Genomic DNA, 22,353 nt, shown 5'->3' with positions numbered 1-22,353 from the left:
TCAGTGTCTGGGCTTGTCCAGGAGCTTCCTGTCCATCCACACAAGGCCTCCTAGCATTTTTGCCCAACTTCCTCTCTACTGGGATGCATCACTGCTGAGCCTGGAAGAAGTGATCCTTAAATGTGAGCCAGCTTTCTCTGGCCCTTCTTCCCTCCAGGGCTTTATCCCATGGTATCCTACCAAGCAGATCCCTGAAGGTGCCAGTCTGCCCTCCTGAATCCAGGGCAGCAAGTTTGCTCTACACCCTCCCCCCTGCCCTAAGGAACTTAGACTCCAGCACCTCATGATCCCTGCAGCCAAGGCTGCCCTTGAGCTGCGCATTCCCCCTCCTTGTTGGTGAGCACAAAGTCTACCACAGCCCCTTCATCCCTGACTCCTCTACAAAACTTGAGTTCTTGTCTGGAATTTCTTTGTGCTGCCAGCCATTCCAGCCACAAAATGGAACAGCACAGGCTTGCCTTTGCAACAGCTGGCAGCAAGGCACTCTCCAGATTTACCAGGTAGAGTGTCTGTTAACAGAGGAAGTCCCTGGACATGCAAACATGAGCTACTATTGCATTCCAAAAACTGCCACCAAAGCTTTCCTCATCCACTAAGAGCAGATTTTACAGGTGCCATTTGAGTCCACATCCATCTTCAGACACCAGTCTTCCCCAAAATCTTTACCAGTTCTTCACAGAAAGCATGTTGAAGATTCCTGCAGCTAGCCCTCTTCTCCCTGGAATGGTCACATAGATAATGGAGACTTTCAGGACCTGGTAAAACATGGAAGAAATACTACAAACAACCCTTTTCAGAGCCATTGGAACTAGTCCTTGATAACACAGAAAATGCAACTTTCATTCATCATCTGACCTCAATGCTATAAAGAAACACAGGAGTCCACAGGTAACGATCCAATTTGATTCTGCATGTTGATTAACAGTTAATTGCAATGTCTGATGTTACTTACACAGGTTGGGACTGAAGAAACCCAATGGCATGACTAGATTCCTACGCATGTCCTGGATGTTGCTGCCTCTACCACAGCACCATGGTAGAACATGAGAACATGCACTGTAATCACTCCTGGACAGGAGGTACTAAAACAGAAATTAACACATGCAAGCCACCCTCTTCCACCCAAATCACACACAATTCAATTCCATCCATCACAATTCCTTCCAGAGTAAGACGACACAGAGTTGCATTAAAGGCGACTTGATGGTGTCTGTTCAAGATGATTCCAAACAAGGCTGGGCACAGGAAAATCAGTGGATTTCCTTGGAGGAACCACGAACTGAATGATGATGCCTCCCCATAGTCCTCAGATATGAACAGTAACACAGGCCACCTCCAGAGCATGAGCAGTCAGCCAAGACAGAGGACAGGTACAGCAAACTGCATCTCTTCCTATGGCCACAGCGCTGCTGCACCATAACAGACTGTCTGTCACTTTTTGACACACTTTTTGTCACTTGGTCACGCACTGCCTCAAGCACATGCTTCCTCTGCACCTCTGGAGTAGCACAGGACAGTGGGACTCATCATGGGCAGGCAGTTAAACATGCTGGAGATCAAGTCTGCCAATATAGGGAGAGCGGAAGGATCCCAGGTAAAGGTGCCCGTTGTGCTCGTGTGCCTCGCTGACATAAGCTACTGTCACTCCAGTGGGATCATGGAAGCTTCTTTTGTAGGATCCTGTCTCACTGAGTTCAACAACAAGGCTATATTTGGGTACAAACTTTGTCACAGTTTCCTGACTCAGCAACTGGAAGAAAAGAAAGAGAAAGAGAATCAACAAAAGGTTTTGCTCTCCACCATCTGATCTCACACATTTATACAGGCAAAGACCACTCCACGCTCCTCAGAAGCAGCAGCTAAGAACACAAGGACACTTTTTGAGTGAACACTCTTACACAGGGTTAACACATCAATATCTGTAAAGCCAACTTGAGAAGAAACAAAAGGATCAGCAGAAGCTCACTCTAGTCCAGAGGCAGGCTGAAAGGCTGCTCACACAAGAGACAGCAGCTTGCTCTGGTGCAGCTGATTCCAGCTCCCCACAGCATCACTCAGAGCTCCTGCACTGCACCAGGAGAGACAGGGACAGCACAGACCTTGTTCAGCTGGAATGAAATCCTAAGCACTGCTTGCTTTTTTTTTTTTTTTTTTTGAGGAAAGAAGTATTTTCAAGTCTTTGCATTGTTTAAAAAAAGCACCATGCTGTTTCTTTAGCCCTTAAAAAATCCACATTATCCCTGCTCATCCGAAAGCGGGGTGACACAAAAACAGGCATAAGTGAACCAGAACAAAATGTCACCTAACACCATCCACAACGTGCACTGTCTCCTAGAGTGCCTAGGGCAGTCATGGGAACAGCTCACACTTCCCAAATGCTCTTCAGACACCTGGTAATAAGCAGTTTAGGCACTTCAGGTGAAGTCTTCACATATCCAAATGGAGATCCTGTCTTGCTGCATGGTTAGAGATAGTCTCTTTTTCTTTCCTAAGATCAAGATGGAAGGCAACTTAAGAGATGTGTACCTGCTACTCAAAGAAGCAAATGTTAAATTTTACCACCTATTAATATATAAGGGCTGTTCAACCAGGGGAAAGCAACAACAGTTTTAACCACAGCACCTAATGTTTTTTTTAATCTTCCTGTGAAGAGGAAGAAAAAGGACAACAAATATTTATCACTTCAATTCCTCTACTAAAAGTGATATTTTTAAATAAAGTTCTTTTTAATATTTTTTTTACCTTAAATATCATCCTTTTAATCCATGTTTTTTCAGATAAGAAGTCCAACAAAGAAAATCCAGGATTGGGTCTCACAGCTGCCATAGCTACCCAATATCCTCCAGAGCTGCTTAACCTGATATTGTCTGGAAGACCAGGCATATTCTCAACAAACATATCTGCTCCACCTTTCATCAGCCCAGACACATAATACCTGAAAAGTATAGATAATAGATTAGAACATCTAAACTTAAACAGTTTAAATAATAAATGAGAGTCCCGATATTTAAAAAAAAAATTTTTCCCCATTATTTTAGTAGAGGGAAAGACAGCACTGCCACACACTTCTCCCCAGGAAAAAAGTCAGCTTACTCCACTGTGCTTAAGGAGCCCATAATGGAAAGATTATGCAACCCAGGTGTTTAAAGTGAAATTTAAAAATTAAGTATTGAGGAAGGTCACCTTCTTTGTCATTTTTAACCAGGCATAACTGAAGTGTAGGGTTTCTTTTGGCATTCCATTCATTTATTTAAACAATCCCTACACAGACTAGTAATAATTCCAAAGTCATACTCACCTTCTGATTCTAGCCATGGTAGTCTCCTGCACCAGGACAAAGTCTTCTGCAGGAGAGAGCTGCACACCATTGGGAAACCTCAGCCCCACCATTAAGACTTTCACTTCTTTTGTCACTGTGTCATATTCAAGGAGGCTGAAAATAAACAATTTTTGAGGGAAGATGAATATTTATGCATCTGTGTTTCATTCTTCAGGCATTCCATCTTTTCTCACATGCACCACATTTAAGTTAAGAAGGCAGAATAGCCAGGAAGCATTTGTTTATGAACACAAGAGAAATAACAAGGCACTTGAGAGTGGCAGCATTCATGGAGGATTTGTGCTGAATGCAATGCTAACCCCTTCACTTTTAAAACAAAGCTCCATGCCAGTCCTCTTGAAGGAAAAAGGGGAATCTCATTTGTTTTGCTGCAGGTCTCATTAGCAACACCCACACAATTCCCTCACCTTCCCCTGTGCAGTACAGTGTTTACAAAGGTGGGTTTATAAAGAGAAAAAATGTGAAGATCAAGGAAGTGGTGATTTCACTCCTACAGCTGAGCTGACAGCAAGTGAAATGCCTTGGTGTCCTAGGGTGATGTTATGATGCTTGCATCCCTATTTGTGTGTTCTGTTTTTACTGGATATTATGTTCTGTGCCTTCAAGATTGCTCTGAAGAGTGAAAGTTTGGTTTTGTTATCAGCCTGCTCCCCCCACGGCTGGTGGGACACACAGATGGGGCAGTACCTAGCGCTGCTTTTGCTTCTTGCTTTGCTGTTGCTTCTGCTTTGCTCCTGCTTTTTGCTTCTGCTCATTAGTTAGTTTAGCTAAGCAGTCCAAATTGTTCCCTGGACTGTTTTTCCTTTCCCTTTTTCGGAACCACTCAAACCTGCTCCGGACTGGGACCTGGCAAACACTGAGAGTTTGCACCTTGTGGCTGCAGCAGCTGCCCCAGTGCTGGAGGGACCAATAACAGAGCAACCACCCCAGGAGAGACTTTCTGAATTTGTCATCTTTTTCAGATTGGTGTCATCTGGTATTGTTCATTTTGTGTGCTGGGGGGTGCAGTGCCTGTTAAATAAACAGGTTCTTTCCACTTCTCTCCGAGGAATCCTTCTTGAACCGGTTTGGTGGAAGGGCCATGTGGTTTTGCTTTCTGGAGAGGCCCCCTTTGGAGGTTTTCTCCCAAATTTGCCCTAAACCAGGACAGGGAAGGAGATACTTGCCGCCCATCATCTGTGCCTTCCATAAGCAGGAACAAGTAGTCTTGTCTTTGCCATTTACTGCTGGAGTCAGTGAAGTAGATCTTCCTCCCATCCCTGGTCACTGTAAGATCATTTACAAATGACAACTTCTGGCCTTCTATCGGTGTTTTGGTTGACACAAGCATCTTTGTTTCACCTGATACAAAAAGAAGAAAAAAAAAGACACACAGTGTAGCCACACCAAAATGCATCTCTCTTCCCTTTGTGTAGATTTGGGTTACAGGGAAGTGAAGAGCTTCTCACTACCACAGTGAGATCAGGGCAGAAACAAAAGTACAGCAAACATGACAAAAGGTTTTATGTATCAATCTTTTTCTTTTCTTTTTATGAAAACCAAACAGCTACAACAGAGATCTATTCATGGATCCTAGGATACCAATTTTAACAACAAAAACTACGTAATGCCAGAAGATAAGTCACTGGTAGCTCTGATCCAGACAGCCAGACACAGAGAGGAACTGATTGCTTCAGGGAAATGAATATCAAGTTCTTGCATGACTAATTTCATCCAGACAGCTTCAAATCACTTCACAAAAAAACACAGGTATTGCTTTGCCTGCAGCATCTGGCAAAACTGCAAATGAAGCCCAGATTTGTCAGCAGAAGAAAACTCTGGAGCAGAAAAGTTATACCTGTATCAGGATCAACTTCATAGAGTCCATAATAAGCATCTGCCACAAACAGGGTGTGATTTGGCCCCACTCTCATGCCAAGTGGCCTTCCACACGTCGGCTCATCTTCACGGCCTCCTAAGGAAACAATTTTAAAATGGTTTTCCAAATAGAAATAAATACAAGGCATTCAGGGTACCTACACAGGTGTGTTGGGTCTGGCTGAGATGAAGAGCCCTCCCAGTGCTGTGCTTTGCACAGGCAACTAAAAAGGTGTTTTGGCTACTGCTGAGCAGGGCTGGCACAGCATCAATGCTCTCTCCAGCAGGCTGGGGGTGGGCAAGATCCTGGGAGGGGACACAGCCAGGACAGCTGACCCAGACTGACCAAAGGGACATCCAATGCCACATGGGGTCAGCTGAGATATGAAAGCTAAAAAAAGGAGGAGGAAGAGGAAGCAATTATTATTTACATTTGCCTTCCAAAACAAACTCTACATGTGCTGCAGCTCTGCTTCCTGAGAAGCAGTCAGACATCACTGGCTGATGGAAAATAGAGAATAAAATATTTGAGGTTTGGTTTGCTTTTTTTTCCTTTGCTTGCAAATGTGACCTTTGAGTCAAACTATGGCTAATAAAAACTCTATGGCATACATATGGCACATACATTCATTTAAAAATGATTCCTCCCTTACTAGGTGGGAGTGAAGCAGATATCTCCATGCCATGTTTTCACCAGTCTAGAGATAATCATAGAATCTGTCAGGCTAGTAACTAACAGCTGCCCAAGTTGGAGGAGAATCAGAATTTTGGATTTAACAAAATTCTTTTTCTCCAAAAGAATCAGTTTAATGCAGGTTTGGGGGTGGGTGTGCTCTGTTTTTAAAATTAAATAATTTTTAAATTAAAAAACCCTTTCATTCTCTGAAAAGGTCCAACATTGTCATGAACAGCTAGTTTCTCAACACAAAGACACTGAGGACTTCTATATGAGGAGGAAAGGGGATTCTGCAAACCGGAAGAATTTAGATTAATTAAAGGAGATATTTGAGGCCTGAAGAGCTAAGAACTTCAGAACATCAGCAGTCTGAATACCTTAGCAGAGAAATTTTTGCAGAAGGCAGATGGCTACAGCCTTTCCACTTCCCAGTTCAAGGAGCACAAAAGTCCAAGCTCCCCATTACCACTTTGGCCCCAAAGAACCAGGGCAGCACATCCTTCCCACCTCTCCCAAGCTGCTCAAGTCCAATGGAAATGAGCAGGACAAAGAAAGGTGATTCTTCACACCCACCCCCACCCACATTCATGCCTAAATCCAGTTCCCATCAGCTGTCCTACCAAGGTTGTTCTACTTATCAGGCAGCCAAGAGAGGGCTGCCAAGTCAGCCCAGAGTCTGATGAAGTGAGAGTCTAATGATGTCTAATCATCCACATAAAATTGCATAGAACAAATGATGGACATGTCAATGAGAGCTAATAAGGACAGCAACAGTTCCTGACCTTAATTTCTGACTGGTAATCAGCTCAGGGCTGCAGGACCTCAGGTGAGCTTCTGTATCATTGCCACAAACAAAACTCTCATCAGACCCAAGAAACAATTCAGGTGAGTTTTTGTATCATTGCCACAAACAAAACTCCCATCAGTCCCAACAACCACCAGCCAGGCTTCTCAGACTGCCCAGGCACTGCTGAGATGGACATTAAACTCCCCACAGAGATGGTTCTGTAATAAACAAGCTGCTACCAGTTTTCCTCACTCAGTTCCAGAAGTCCCATTAAATGAAGCAAATAATTTGCTCAGAAAGAGGTGTAGAATTCCACAAGAAATAACTGCAATTTAGCAGTGAGAAAATACCAAGGCTGGATCTCTGCTAAAGCAAGTGCAGCTACAACTCCCACTGTGCTTACAAAGACAGGAAGGGAAAGAGGTACAACAAAATGCAAGGCAAAATTCCATAGATGGGGAAGGTGACATTTATATTAAAAAATCTCTAAGTAAGTTGCTGTCCTTCTGCCCTGGGTAACCCAAAAAAGGTGTATGGTATTCCATATCTTCCCTACACCAACCTGCCCAAGATGACTGCTGTCCCTTTAGAATCCAGGAGCTGGAAGAATGGGGTGTTTTAGCCCAGGCTCACGGAGGCAGGTGACCTGGGGTCTCTTTAAAAGAGAAGGAACAGGCACACAGAACTCCTCTGTTCTCCCTAGGGCTTGGGAGCAGAGGCTGCAGCTTTTTTTGGCCAGGCTGCCAAGAAAGTTGTCAGGGGCAGGTTCTCTGAGTCAAGGCAGTGCAAAGCAGCCTGGCAGGTTTGTTTATCTCCAGACTTTGGAGGATTCTGTAACATCCTTCTGGCTGCTGTTGCCAGGGGCAGCTCCATTTCTGGGCCAGGGAGGAGATTTCCTTCAGATCTTTTTTTGCTGCTGCCACCCAGGACAGCTCCACCAGCACCATCCCCTCTCTCCTGAAGTCCCAGCCACTGACCCAGTTCCAGCTGCCACTGTCAGGAGAGTTCCTCTCAGGTGGTGTGGAGCAGATGGATCACCAGCATTTGACTGGTTTTGGAGTGGATTCTTCTGTTTTGTCCTTGTTCCCTGGTGGCTGTTGTTTGGTGGATGAGGGGGCTCTGTGATCATGGAGGCTTGGTTGCTGTTTATCAAAAAGATTCATCTAGTGTATGTATCTAGTAGTTAGTACTGTTATCTTGGTTGTTGCTGTTTTATTTTTTTAGTCAACTGCTTTTTTTTTCCCTTACATCTTCTCACATTCATCTCTCCTTACTGGTGAAAAAGGAAGGGTTAAAAATACAAGGAGAGATAACTCATTTTGGAGTGTCCTGTCTGTATAATTGTTTTAAGCCAAGACACTTTCCCACTCACAAATTAGCTTGAGTTCATTCACTCACACTTGTTTAGAAGTCCTCAGTTTTTATGAGGTGTCCCTTCAGATCAGAATCTCAGTAACTTCAGCTTTCACAAATATTAGATCAGCTTGCTGCCCATTTTTTTTCTTAAGATAGATGCTTTTTCTGGATGGACTAATGGGAAAAGGAATGTTATTTGTGATGCACTTCACTCTTGTCTTCCTCCCAATGATAAGATGCAGGATTTGCCACCAGCACACCATCCATGGTGAAGGCCTGGTAGTCATGACATAAAACCTCCTTGCATTCTTAAATTTTACAGCTGGAAACTGTGTGCTTTGCTATCAAGACCACCCATTTCCATTCTTTTGGCCCTCTGTTCTACTCTTCCTTCCAATGTTCCAAAATTTTCACTCATACTTCACTGATACAAACACATTAATATTTCTGCTACAAATTTCTGCAGAACAAGATGTGCACCTGCAATCCAGACTGAACACAGTTTAACCAACACATGCCCTTGACCCCAACATTTTCAAACACACTGTGCTCAGGAGCTGCCACTCACCACATGGACCATGGCCAATTCTGGCTATTGTTTGTATTTCCCCATCTTCAATTTTGATAATCTTCCCATCAGCTGTCCCAGTAAACAGAACATCTGCAAAAACAACTTGTGTGATTAGGCTGATCACAAAATAAGACTGGCAAGCATGCTTCTACTAGCATGAAGTAGGGAATAAGGAGACTTCAACTTTATTCACAGAAAACTTATTTCCAGTCAGGTTGATTATTTCACTCATAGGTCTGCTGTCCCTTGCAGGAAGGTTTCCATAAAGAGTTTCCAACAAGACTGATGAAACCAGGCAATATGAAAAATCAACAGCTTCAGGTAATCCCTTTAGCACACTGTTAGCAGATACAGGTAAAAAAGTGTAATCTGAGGGCAGAATTTACAGTAGCTTCTTACTGGGTAATGTACTTTCTTACAAATATTTTACTAATAAATTAGAAGATAAAGTAGAAGGAAAATAAATTATATGGCACGTCCTGCACTGAAGGACCTTTCAGTAAAGGTTAAGAGTAGTTCCAAATCTTACCCCTCCTTCAGGAGGCACAAGAAACAACTCCTGCACAATGCTATGTTCCCACTACAAGGATCTCATGGCATCAGAAGCACAGGGAACTGATTAAGGAATTGCTCAGAGGTGGCATGGGTTGTGACGTGGGAAGAACCCACCTGCCACAAGAGGAAAGTACAGGATGGCACCTGTGTTGGTTAGATTTCCTGCAAGAAGAATCTAAGCTTTCAGTTATTAATATGGAACATGAGGGAGTTATGAACATGGGATATGATATTGTGCAACAGCATTAAAATGTAAATAAGCTATTTATCAAATTGAGATTTGTTTTCTGTTATAAAAGCAAAGATCAACACCACAAAATTCAGCTTACTCGGCAGCAATGAGCTTTAAAAGAACAGGTAGTAGCTTCTAAATATTAATTCCCAGTTAAGAGCTAGCCAAATGAAAAATGGGACCACTTCCTCCAAATGCAAGTACCCCGGACTACACTGCTGATGGTCTCAGTCCTGGAAGACAGGGATTTTTAATGTGACATGAAAGAGAAGAAAAACAGCATAGAGAACCTAGGGGTTTTTTTGCATAACACAATTACTTTTAGAAAACCTGCACATTGAAAATAACTCCCAGAGTTTGTTACCTAAGAGGGCTACTGCTGAACAAACTCTTCCCAATGGAACAACGTTTAAAGAGCCTTCTTTAGAAGCTGCTTTTGCCAGTGCTTACCCCCAATATTGACAATGGACTCTGGTCCAACCAGCTGGTTTTCCCACAGCCGTTCAGCTTTCCGTAACTTGGTGTTGGGCTCTAAAACACCCGTCAGGAGGGGAGGTTCCTTCAAGCTACAAAACAGGAAGAGCACGTGATCCTTTGCACAACATGCAAACATTCTTGAGCAATGTATTTGACCATTTTTTCCCCCAATTTGCCAACTCCTGCACCCCTGAGTTATGCTTTACATAAAGCATAGTTCAAAAAGTGTTGCAGTAGCTTGAGCACTTGGCCTTCGGTTCTTGTCTCACAGAAGGCAAGAGTGCACCTGTGTAATTACAAGCTGCACTGACAGCTTGGATAGCAGACAATAATTTTCTAGATTAATGATTAAAGGAAGTAATTCAGCTCCTTCCATGATCAGCAGGGACACATAACTGCACAAGATGGCTCAGAAACAGACTGGGTGTGAATAATATTGCAATCACTCCCCAGTTTCTCAGTCCAGATAGAACCACTTTGCACTGTTAACTCTTGTTTGCTGAAACACAACAACAGAGCACACAGAAGAAGTTAGGCTTCCAGAACATTTGCTTCAAAACAAAAGAACCTTTTACCTTATGGGCTGAGGGTCTATAGGACAATCCAGGAGAACAGTCACTCCAAGCAGTGGCACAGCCACAGACACAGCCAAAGTCAGGAAGGTAACACGGAACACTTTGCTGCTGTAAGTACTGCCAAAACCAAACAAGAAATAGGATTAACATTGTTTTCAGATATAACAGTCCTCAATTTATCTGTAGCAGCCTCTTTTCTTCAGAAAAGGAAACAGTAACACTTTTGCACAACCACCATCCTCACCTTCAAGGTCCATTTTGAACATATTAGGATAAGAATAAGGTCTCAGGATACTGGCATAAAAGGCTGAACATTTTTATGTGATGGTTTCATTCATGCTACAAGTTACAGATGACTAAAATAAAAACAAACAAACAAAATAAGGCAAACTAAAACAAACCACCTGAGAAACACGATATTTTGGTTGTGGTTTGGTTGGGTTTTTTTTAAACTTGATCTTTAGTTTTGGTAATCGTTTCTATCCATCACAAGTTTTGAATAAAACTTCCACTAAAACAACAAACACAGAGGAATGTGTGCTTAACTTAGTGAGCACTGGTTTCAAACTCAAACCCCAGAACATAAAAGCAATTAATTAGCTTCTCTTTATGCATTAAAACACACAATAAAATAAGTAAAATTTTCTTCCACTGGAGAAAACCATATTTGGCTCTCTACAAGTTTTAGAGGAATCAATCAGGCATTTACAGAGAAAAGCAGAGAGCCAAGCCCAACAAATCCTAGCCTTGAACTGGAAAAGCAGCACATCTAATTTTAGCTGTTCTGAACCAATCACTGGCCCAGCCAGAAAGGCTCCTGACAGGATCAGTTAAATACAGACAAACAGTGCCTGGTGGTGCTGCACTAATCCCTGAACCACTTCCACTGTTTTGTCCTCCATTAGTCAGTTATCCAGACAGTAGGAAATATGAAGCACTGCCCAGAGCACAGATATCCCAACTGGGCAGCTACACACATGCACTTGTGGAACTGCTATCAGCATCAAGGTAACCTTTGGGATTATCAGTGAGAACAGCAAGGACAGAACTAGGGACAAGGATTTAGGCAGGATTTAAACACTTCTTGCTTTAACAGTAGATGTCTTAGGGAAGCAAAAACCTCCCAGTCTGTGTCCCCTTGGATCTGGCATCGAGAGCAGGGTGTATGGATAAAAGGCAATCCCCAAGTTCACAAAAAGACTTCAGCCTTTGGCCTGGTCTGTCCACTGTCCTTCAAAAGATGAAAGCTCAACAATGTAAGATTAAAAGTACTGTCAGCAGACACCTGAGCACCTCTGTGATAGCTGAGAACAGCTCCCACAACTGGGAATGAACAGGGACAGAATGGGAACTCATCTGCCAAAGCCAACCTAATTAAAGCTCCTAAAAGCATGACTTAAGTAAGGGCCATACTTCTGATCCTCAAGCAGACTTGCAAGGAACTGACAATAAAGGAAAAAGGCAGGAAGAATAAGGTGACAAGCAAACTCACACTTCAAGCCTGCAAACTGCAAGACCTAGTTTAGACACTGCTGAAACAACAAGAATTTAAATAAAACTCAAAGGCTTTACAAAAAAGTCATCTACTCAGAATCCTTCCTAACCTACACAATATTGAATAGTGACAACTGTCAGTCACTGGAGAGAATCACTGAAGTCAAGGTCCACTAACAGTGAAACAGAAAACCTTAGACAATTGTGTCTCTGTGATTAATCCTACGTGGCCTGCAGCTCCAAATCTCAATAAAGCAACTTACCAGGACTCCAGCTATAATTACAGCAATTTAGTTGTTACTACAACCAAAAAGCCAAGCCATTAAACCAGCTTTTGAAGACAACAGTAAGCTGGCAGGATGCTACTATGGGTCACCACAGCCAGGAGGCTAGGCTGCCTCATCTCCTTGGCAGAAGAGTTGCTGGGCTGGAGAGAAAAGCATCTGACCTCAAGAATTTCTGCCATGGCTACCACCCGGAAAAAGGCCAGGCCCAGGAATTTCCTCCACTGTTTTCATACAGCCCCAGTGAATACTCTGGGTCAGTGATAGGGGTCTAGAAATTCAACTGATCTGAACACCAAGAGAGGCTGAAGGCAGAAGGAGCAGCCTCTCAAGCTCAGGGATGCTGATGCTCTCCTCCAAAAACAAGGACTGAGTGCAAGCCATCAGTCTTTCATTCTCATGACCTCGAAGGGGCAGAGATAAGAATCTGCAAAGTACTCAAATCAGAAGAGCTGTAATAGATGGTGAACAAAAGTATTACAAGTCATCAGCTACCTTATGCAATGAAAGGCAAAACAAGCACTCCCTTTATTACTGCAACTGCCTTTAGTCACAATAAAGGGATTTTTTTGTAAAACACCTAAACAGAAAACTGTAAATAGAATCTTTTTTTAACTTAGCCACAGACTGTTTATTAGGTCAGACACGTGCAGATCAGCTGAAAAAACTGCATATTACTCTTTAAACTATTACCAAGACATTAACACACTAACCACAATTACATAGGACTAAATTACACCCACAACAAACCTGTACAAGCCACACTGGGATAACTGTTATTTCTTGCCTGGCAAAAGATAAACAGGAGAGGAGAAGAGAGGAGAAGAGAGGAGAAGAGAGGAGAGGAGAGGAGAGGAGAGGAGAGGAGAGGAGAGGAGAGGAGAGGAGAGGAGAGGAGAGGAGAGGAGAGGAGAGGAGAGGAGAGGAGAGGAGAGGAGAGGAGAGAGAGAGGAGAGGAGAGGAGAGGAGAGGAGAGGAGAGAGAGAGAGAGAAGAGAGGAGAAGAGAGGAGAAGACACGGAGAAGACAGGAGAAGACAGGAGAAGACAGGAGAAGACAGGAGAAGACAGGAGAAGACAGGAGAAGACAGGAGAAGACAGGAGAAGACAGGAGAAGACAGGAGAAGACAGGAGAAGACAGGAGAAGACAGGAGAAGACAGGAGAAGACAGGAGAAGACAGGAGAAGACAGGAGAAGACAGGAGAAGACAAGACAGGAGAAGACAGGAGAAGACCAAACCGATTTTTTTTGTTGTTAAAAGCTCTTCTTGCAGGCCGGCAGAACAGGTGAGGCGGTATCCTAGCCCCTCCTCACCGTCAGCCCCCTCCAGGAGCAGCAGGAGCACCGGGGGTACCGCCGGGCTGGCACCAGCGGCTGCCCAGCCCCAGCCAAGCCGGGAAATCGCGGCCCCGCTCGGCAGCCCCCCAGTGCCCCCGGTTCCCAGCCCCGGGACAGCCCTTCCAGCCCTTCCCCGGGCACTCCGAGCCCGGCGCGCCGCTCCTCGGGCCCTGCCGCGCCTTACGGGCGGTGTCTGCGCCCTCCCCGGGCCCTCCCGGGCAGCGCTCCCGGGGCCGGGCCCAGCCTCGGCCCTGCAGCCGCAGAGCCACGGCGGGCGCGCCGCCCGGGCCCCCACCTGCCCTCCTTGGCCTCCTGCGCCGGGCTGTCCTCGGTGATGACCTGCGGGCGGAGCGGCCGCCGCTGCCGCAGCCCTTCCGCCTCATTCATCCCGACCCCGATGCCGACCCCCGCGGCCGCCGCCGCCGCGTACCGGAACCGCGGCCCCGCCCCTCAATGCCGGCCCCGCCCCCAGGGTTACGCCCACCACCCCCGGTCACGCCCACCACCCTGGGCCACGCCCTTCAACCCGGACCACGCCCATCACCCCGGGCCACGCCCTTCAGCACGGCCACGCCCTACTCAGGTCTCCGCGGTTATTCCAGCCCCTGGGATGGCCGAAAATCTTCCCAGAAAGGCCTTGGCCGTGGCAGATGCTCCTAAGCACGTGCCAGAAGTTATTTCCTACCATAGTAAAGTTTTGGGATTTTTGTCAGTTGGATACACTGCCATACACGGTGTGGCTCTCGCTCATTCACTGGGCCTCAATTACAGGTATTTTTTTTGGATTTTGACGTATGTCTGAGGTTTTTAAACAGATTTCACTGGCAGAACAGTGTTTCCTGTCACCTTTTCTTTGTAACCACAAGAAAGGCACGACCAAATTTCCTCTCTAATAGGAAAACGTCTCCAACAAAAATAATACGATTTTCTGATTAACTAAGCTTTTACTGACTCTCACCATAGTCAAGTTACTTGGGTTTCCTTTTCTTGCTTGAAGCAAAGATTCAACTTCAGACTAAGGAAGCACCTCTGAATGCCATGACTGACAGCATTCAGGGCAACCTCCTTCTGCAAGGAGCCACCAATGTCCAACTCCCTGCCAGTCCAACAGCAGGGAGATGGGAATGTCAGCGTGGGAATGTGCTCAGTCAGTTTTTGAAAGCAGCTGTTTGTGAAAAATGCCAATGAGTTGTTTTTAAAATTTTAAAAGTTTAATAGTAATAAAATAGTTATAAAAATAACAATATAATTAGAGTAATAAAAATTTTGGACAATTTGAGTTAGGACAATAGGAGACAACAAAACAAAGATTTACAGACAATCCGGGTACCTCTTTCTGGGCAGCACAAGCCCGAAAAAGGACCCACGTTAACAGAGGATTAACCCTTAAAAGCAACAGCCTGTTGCATATTCATACACCTCACCCATGATGCATAAATTCCGTTCAAACACAGGATTCTGTCTGGGCAGTGTCAGCTTCTTCCTCTGAATCCTGACGGCGTCTTCAGGGCTGAGCGAGGCAGGAAGAAGTTAGTTTCTCCTGATAATGGGGCAATAAATTCTTTTTCTCTGAAAGATTTAAGTGTCCTGTGGCTGCTATCTCGGTGTGAGTCCTTTCTTTAGAAAAAACGTATCCTACACAGCATAGTTTCTATTTTAACATTTTGTTATAACCTAAAACTATATTTAACACACTACTTGAGAGAATTAATACAGCATAACTTTCTAACATAACACATATAATATTCATTTCAATATTTGCAAAAAGCTAATCATAAAATACACATTTTTTGCATGTTGAACTGCCTGCACATCTTCAGGTGGAAAAAGCAAACTCCAATGTGGGAAGAGCTGCTCTTCCAGCTCCCCCAGCCTTGGTCAGTGTTGGAGTCAGGATCCCAATCTGCAGCAGTTTGCAGGTGGTGTTTTACAATGCACTGGAGTGGGGGCACAATTTCACTCCTCATCCTGTGCACTGGGAGATGCTGTTGCTCCTCTGGTTTTGTGTGTTCTTGTTTTTTCTGTTGCTGCACAAGGGTGTTGAAATGTCATTCAGAACCCTTGCCTTTCAGCAACAGATCTTGACCAACAATAACTTCAGCTTATTTACATGCTGAGCTTTATGTGAATTTGATTTTGAAATTGCTCCTTTTAATACAAACAAGCCTATGAACTAAAATTAATATTTTGCTTAAAATTAAGTAATGCATTTTTTTTTCCAATTCATGGTGGCGTCTGATAAAAAAAATTACATTGATTTATCCTATAAGGGACATGTACAAATTTGCTGAAGTTCCTTTTGTATAATTTTGCTTACAGAAAGTTCCTTACCACTGCTAATAAAATTTTGCTTGAATTATATTTACCATAGCTCAAGAAAACCTTTTTAGAGACACAATTCCTGTCTCTTGTGGCGTGAAAGCTGTTTTGGGGAGTGGGTGTAAAACCTCCCCAGTGTGAGGATGGAGAACATATTGCACTGTCTGTGCATAACTGTTCTCTGCTGGGGAAGATCCTCAATATTAGAAGAAGACACAGTGCTGTTACATTTTTAATATTTAATAAAATCTTAGTGACTTTTTTTGAGAGGTTTTGTTTTCAAACATCTGCTCTACCTTTTAGTCTAGTTGCAGTCATAGGCAGAGGCATTTGCAGTCACAGGCAGAGGCATTACAGCCAAACCTCTTCATGTCTTTCCCATTTCTGCAGATCCAATTGCAGACGCTTGGTGGAGCAGGACATTTACAAGTTCCTTGTCACTGCACGCTGTTGGCTCTGCCTGTTGATCGGGAACGCTTGGTGGAAAAGCACATTTTCTCACTTGTTTTTCTGCTTGTCCTCTATAGAAGGTTGTAGGAGGTTCAGGCAATTCATGCACCCTTCAGTTCCCTCCTCGCCCAGGGCCACAGAAAGGAAATCTGCACATGCAGCAGTTGTGCCTTCCAGAACAGCTGCAGGATCATAAGCCCATTCCGGGCACCTGTGTGAATTGCAAATGGAGATGACTTGGAATTGAAAATGGGGGATTTTGAGGCAGTACTATTTCCCCTGAGAAATACTTCTTCTGTGGGAGACACAGTGTGGAGAAAATGTCACTCTGCACACCAGCTGTACTAAATGCCTTTCCAGATGTTCAGAAGATATACTGAACATTAATTAATATTAAATATTTAATATTGATCCCAAGGGTGAGAAACATGGCTGATCATATATTAACCAGTGGGAACTGGGTCCAACATATAAACAGGGAAAGATACATACAGCACCTCTACATAACCAGATGTTCCCATGATCCGTGTGTCTGGAGATCCCCGAGGCTTGGACTGTGCACACGTGAGCTTTTCTGCTCTTCCTAGGACAACATTCCCAGAAATCTTCCTTATGGTGCTTGTGTTCTCTGCTGGAACTGTGAAATGCTAGGCTTAGTCAGCCTGACTAAGGACCTTCTTTGTCCTGCATTTGAAAAGAATTTCTGTATTTCCCCTGTATTTCAAAGGAATTCATTTATTTCTGTGTTGCAGAAAGAGAACTACCTAAACCTTAGAATCAAGTGAAGTGAATTCTGTCAGAAGTACTGTAATACATGGCAGATACTTAGGAATAGAGGTGGAAATTAATGAGCACAGAAATGGAAAAGAGTTGGAAGAGGTAAGGAACTTTCTGTAACCAAAATTATACAAAATGAACTTCAGCAAATTTGCACTTAATGGGATAACATTTGTAAAATTTCAAGCCATTTGCTGTTGGCAACAGTGCTTTAAAAAAAACACTAACCCATGCTGTAACTATAATAAAACAGCCTTTATACTGGCAAGAGACTTGATGCTCCTGCAAAGTTCTTCAAATATAATGATGATGCAAGGACCCAAAGCAGAACTATTTCAAGCTCTTTCAAGTTGTGATTTTATAATCTTATCAAGACTGTGAAAGCAAAGTGGTGCTGTAGACAGAAGATTGACATTAGAGTCATACACCAAATTCAGCACATGTTTATACCTGCTTAACAGACGTGTTTATGTCTGCTAAACATTCCCTTAGCTTTCAGGGAATGGAACTTTGGCAGGCCAGAAATTCCAAATTCCCACCAAATCAAATGGGAATTGCAAGTCTTAGCAGCAAATAAGACTGAATCTGTGGAAATGCAAATCTGAAAATGCTTGAGAAGGATGTTATACCTTCAGCAGTCCTTGATGGTACATCTGTATGGTTAGTCTAACACTCAGCTGCAGAAGAGCATAAAAATCTAAAGCTGAATGAAAAGATGGTTTCAGAGGAACATTTGATCCTTCTTGGCCCAGTTACAGGAATACAGCTAAGAGATGATTCCATGGAAATCAATGTGGCTGTAGCAATGTAATCTCAGTAAAATCACAAAAATAGAAGAGTCCACAGGATACAAGATACATGTCACAAAAAATACAGTCTATTCCACCTGTTTGAAGGTTTCCTAAAAAACACTGGAATTTTAAGATAAACTTTGTGTGTTCACACCCTGCACTGCAAATAAGGCCTTCCTGGGGGAACTGGATGCTCTGCTGTCACAGGCACATGTCTGAAAGTGTGCTGGGGGCTGGGGCACAAAACTGCAAAAAGATTCCCCAGGAGATGTCTGATATTTGCAAACCTTATCCTGGGCTGCCTCGGAACCAGCACAGCCAGCAGGTGGAGGACAGTGATTCTGCCCCTCCATGCCATTGACATCCCACCTGCAGTACTTCATCCTGCTCTGCTGGGCTCCCCAGCACAGATGGCAAGAACATGGATGGGCTGGAGCAGGTGCCAAGGAGGGACTCTGAGATGCTGGGAGGGCTGGAGCACCTCTCCTGCAAGGAAAGGCTGAGACAGCTTGGCTTCTTCAGCCTGGAAAAGAGACTTAGGCTTAGGCTTGTTTAAACTGGCCTTCCACTGATGGCAACCTACAAGAAAGCTGGGCAGGGACTTTGTACGAGGGCAGGAAGGAACAGGGCATGGGAGAATGGATCCAAATGGATAGAGAGTAGGTTTAGATGAGGGATTCAGAAAAAAAGACTCTCCTGAAACAGGTTGCCCAGAGAAGGTGTGGATGTCCCATCCCTGACAGTGTTCAAAGCCAGGCTGGATAGAGCTCTAGGTAAGCCAGTCTACTGCAAGGGGTCCCCAGCCACAGCAGAGGGGGTGCAACACTGTGATCTTTCAGGTCCCTTCCAAGCCAAACCATGGTGTGACTCCATGATTATGGGATACTTCCCCTCCTCATCCTCTGGCAGAAAAAGAAACTTTGGAAACTTTGAACATTGCAGACCATGTCTTTTGGCAGCCTGCAACTGTCTCAACAGAGGATGAAAAAAGATGACACGATTCATCCCTTTTCTACCTGAAAATTAAAGGCTCCACTCCAGTCCTCTCTGGCACAACCATCAGGACAGGGAATTCTTCCCAGGGAAATGCCTCATCTCACCCAGGGAAGGAGAAAGCTACAAGCCAACGCTTTTATTCATTTCTGTATTGATTTATTCGGTTATTTCTTTCTTAGGTATTTATTTCTTAGTTAATTTCTTTCGTTCCTCGGGGCGCGCGGCGGCTCCTCCGCTGGCTTCGCAGAGGCAGCAGCAGCAGCGCCTCTCTCGATCGATTTTCCGCTCGACTTTCTGTTCGCTCTCCGTCCCCTTTTCCCTCTCACACCCCTCTCCACTCCCTTGCCGACCTGCGCCGTGCCGTGCTGATCCGTCCCGTCCGTGTTCCGCCTCTCCCATGCCGCGTCCAGCAAGGTGCCCCCCGGCGGGGCCGCCCCGTGCCGGCCCCTGCCCGGCCCGCCGCGGTGCCGCCTCCGCCGGGCTCTCTCCGTGCTGGCTGCGGCACCGCTGAGTACCGCTGGCTCTGCTGCTGGAGGAGCAGCACGGGCTTTTGGCCCCGCCTGGCCCGGCTCTGGCCCGGCCCCGAACGAAGCCCATCCCGCGGCTCCGCCCGCGGCCGCCCGGCTCCCATTCCGTCCCTGGCAACACCGCCGGCGGCTTCTCCGCTCCGAGCTCCGCTGCTCGTCAGCTCTGCCGCCGGCCCCGAGCCGCCGGTGCGGGGACGGCTGGGCAAGCAGCAGCACCCGGAGCAGTCGGGTGCCCCGGGCAGAATGGCGAGAGCGCACGGGCGGAGAAGCCTGCCCTGGAGCAGCTCTAGCGGGAGGGCCCGCTGCTGGGCAGCGGCGGCTGCGGCAGCGTTTACTGCGGGACCCGGCTCGCCGACGGCGCCCCGGGAAGAGACGGGGCCGGGTCGGAGGGGGGCGAGCTCAGCGCGCCGCTCGCCTCGGCTCGCAGGTGGCCATCAAGCGAGTGTCCCGGGATCGCATCTCGGAGTGGGCGCGGCGCACCCCCGGCCCCGCTGACGGCATCGCGGTCCCCCCGCAGCGCAGGGGCGCCCTTGTGCCCCTGGAGCTGGCGCTGCTGGGGTTGGTGTCGTGCCCTGACTTCCGCGGCGTCGTGCGGCTCCTGGACTGGTTCGAGCTGCCCGACGGCTTCGCGCCGCTCATGGAGCGTCCGGAGCGCTGTCAGGAGCTCTGGTACTTCCTGGGCGAGCGGGAGCTCCTGACGGAGCCCGTGGCGCGGGGACTGTTCCGCCAGGTGCTGGATGCCGTGCGGCACTGCAGCAGCCGCGGCGTCCTGCACCGCGACATCAGGGCCGAGAACGTCCCCGTCGACCTGGCTACGGGCGAGGCGTAGCTCATCGACCTCGGGTACATCGATCCTCCAGGACACATTCCACGATGTCAGGTGCGCCCAAAGCCGGGGCTCAGCCGGGCAGCGGCTTTGCTGGCCCAGGGGGAAGAGAGATGGAGGGAGGGGGACTCTTTCTTCGGCCGGCTGCAGCCAAGCTGCTTTTCGGCGGGGCAGGGGCTGGCTATGTGGAACGGGAGCTGGCTGGCAGGGAGGGAGCAGCTTAGGACTGATGAGCTGTGCCCGTGTCCCGTAGGAACGCCAGAGTACCGCCCACCAGAGTGGATCCTCTTCAGCTGCTACTGTGCTCAGCCAGCCACCATCTGATCCCTGGGCATCCTGCTGTATGATGTGTTCTGAAGGCACCTTCTTTTCCACAGATGAGAACATCATCTGGGGCCAGCTCTTTTTCCCAGCTCGAGTGTCTCAATGTGAGGATGCACCTTTCTCACAAACGGTGGCCCTTTTCTACGGGAAACAAAATTCAGCCCCCCAGTGTTTCAAGGTTGGGTCAGAGGTGGTATCTGGAGCTCCAAGAGCACCCAGAGTACTAGTTACTGGACTATGATTTCAGTGTTGGCAATATTTAGAGGCTTTGTATATGAACATACAGAAGCTTGCCTCCCAACCCGAAGAGCTCTCCTTCCTCTGAGCCCCATGGGAAAAATGGCAATGGTTATGGAGATGACAGAAGAAGGAAACAGGAGTTGAGTTTAGAGGGAAAAGGCCATAAGGTAAGGAGACCAAGCTAAGTCCTGTGTGGTAGATTTCAAGTTTATGTGCTGTAGGCAGAGCTCTGAGAACTTTTCCTGTGGTATGAGCCCAGGAATAGCTCAGCTGGACACTAAGCTTCAGTCTGTGTCCAGAGGGAAACGGTGAGAGATGGCCATGGGGAGAGCAGCCCAGAGCCCAGGCACACGATTGCCTTTGCCGCAGGGCCAGGATTTGCTGTGGGGTGCAGGAGGAGGCAGATGAACAACAGCTTTGGTAGACACAGTGTCCAGTCAAAGGTTTGGGTACTTGATTTCAGCCTTGCAGAGAAAGGGCCCAGTGTATCCCTGACAGGAGCTGACCCTTTCAGTGAACTTTGAGCAGGTCCTGATTTGGCTCTTTAGCTGGGCCACAAATGATGGGATACTAAGGATGGGTGTGCATCTACCCGCAGTGCCTCCAGTCCCCTTCCTGGCCATGGCATGGGTGGCCCTGGAGCAACGTGGGCAGGCAGAGAGCTTGCAGAGAGCAGCAGGGCAGGGAGCTCTGCTGAACTTCCTAAATGCCAGTGAGGCTGAGATGATGGATGTGTGGGAGCTGGAGAGCAGCGAGCATGGCAGAGCTCAGCAGCATCTGGGCTCAAAGGCTGCTGGGGAACTGGAGGAGGGAAGGGCAGCAGCAGAAGGAATGAGGGGCTTGAGAAAAGCAGGTTTTGGCATCTGCAGAACGGCTTTGTGGGGATTTGGCTGGAGATCATCACTGGCTGTGAGGCACCTTAGGGGCAGGGAGAGAGCAGTGATCTAAACCCACTGCCATGCCATCCAAAAGGGCAGTGGAGGCAGTGGCACCCCAGAACATCTTGATGTCAATGCCAGCTGGGAATGTAGCCACAATTGCAGGGGAGTGAGCATGAGGTGAGCATAGAATACATCTAGGTAGAAAACTTTTGGCTACACAGGATCTTTTTGATCCTTTGTCCCCCAAACATATCAATGGTGTCCCCGTTGTAATGCCAAATAACAAAGAGCAGCACAAATGACACAAAGAAAACATGGCAATAGAGGAAGAGGAGAGGCTCAGTGAGGAAAGGATGTGGTGGGACACTGGCACATCGAGTGAGCTGCACTCCCATAACCTCTAGGCTAGCAGGTCCTGGTCTCACATTCTCCTTTTAGTTTATTTAAATTAAATTTATTTTTTTAGTTTTTTAAAATCATCAAAATAAAATTAAAATATGTCATGAAAATTTAAAGATATAATCAAAACACTTCAAAACTACATCTAAATATCAGAACACATGTACAGTTGTACATATGTTCTGATAAATATTTATCAGAAAATAGTTACAACTGTAACTATGTTCTGATAAATATCAGAACATAGTTACAGTTGTAACTATGAAGCCTAAAACATAAATCC

The 22,353-nt window shown here is 46.1% G+C and overlaps 1 protein-coding gene across 2 annotated transcripts; it reads right to left on the bottom strand.

Annotated features, from left to right (window-relative positions):
- Positions 1 to 889: 889 nt before the first annotated feature.
- APMAP (adipocyte plasma membrane associated protein) lies at positions 890 to 13,987 on the bottom strand. 2 transcript variants are annotated; one of them, XR_007777132.1, is made up of 10 exons: positions 13,836 to 13,987; positions 10,427 to 10,543; positions 9,825 to 9,940; positions 8,585 to 8,677; positions 5,178 to 5,294; positions 4,507 to 4,681; positions 3,299 to 3,433; positions 2,743 to 2,935; positions 2,303 to 2,488; positions 1,615 to 1,750 (listed from the first exon to the last, which is right to left on the bottom strand). XR_007777132.1 is itself a non-coding variant. In XM_050972449.1 (9 exons), exons 1-9 carry the CDS (start codon positions 13,925 to 13,927, stop codon positions 1,541 to 1,543), a joined length of 1,248 nt encoding a protein of 415 aa, XP_050828406.1. In that variant the 5' UTR covers positions 13,928 to 13,987; the 3' UTR covers positions 890 to 1,540. The 2 variants fall into 2 exon arrangements, 1 of the variants encoding a protein (XP_050828406.1); XM_050972449.1 differs by lacking the exon at positions 2,303 to 2,488 and having other exon boundaries at positions 890 to 1,750.
- Positions 13,988 to 22,353: the final 8,366 nt, after the last annotated feature.

The sequence above is a fragment of the Serinus canaria genome, chromosome 3 (genome assembly GCF_022539315.1).
Source record: "Serinus canaria isolate serCan28SL12 chromosome 3, serCan2020, whole genome shotgun sequence".
In the NCBI taxonomy this organism is placed as follows: domain Eukaryota; kingdom Metazoa; phylum Chordata; class Aves; order Passeriformes; family Fringillidae; genus Serinus; species Serinus canaria.
The sequence above is the reverse complement of the archived record's forward strand: the minus strand, read 5'-3'. Positions and strand labels throughout refer to the sequence as shown.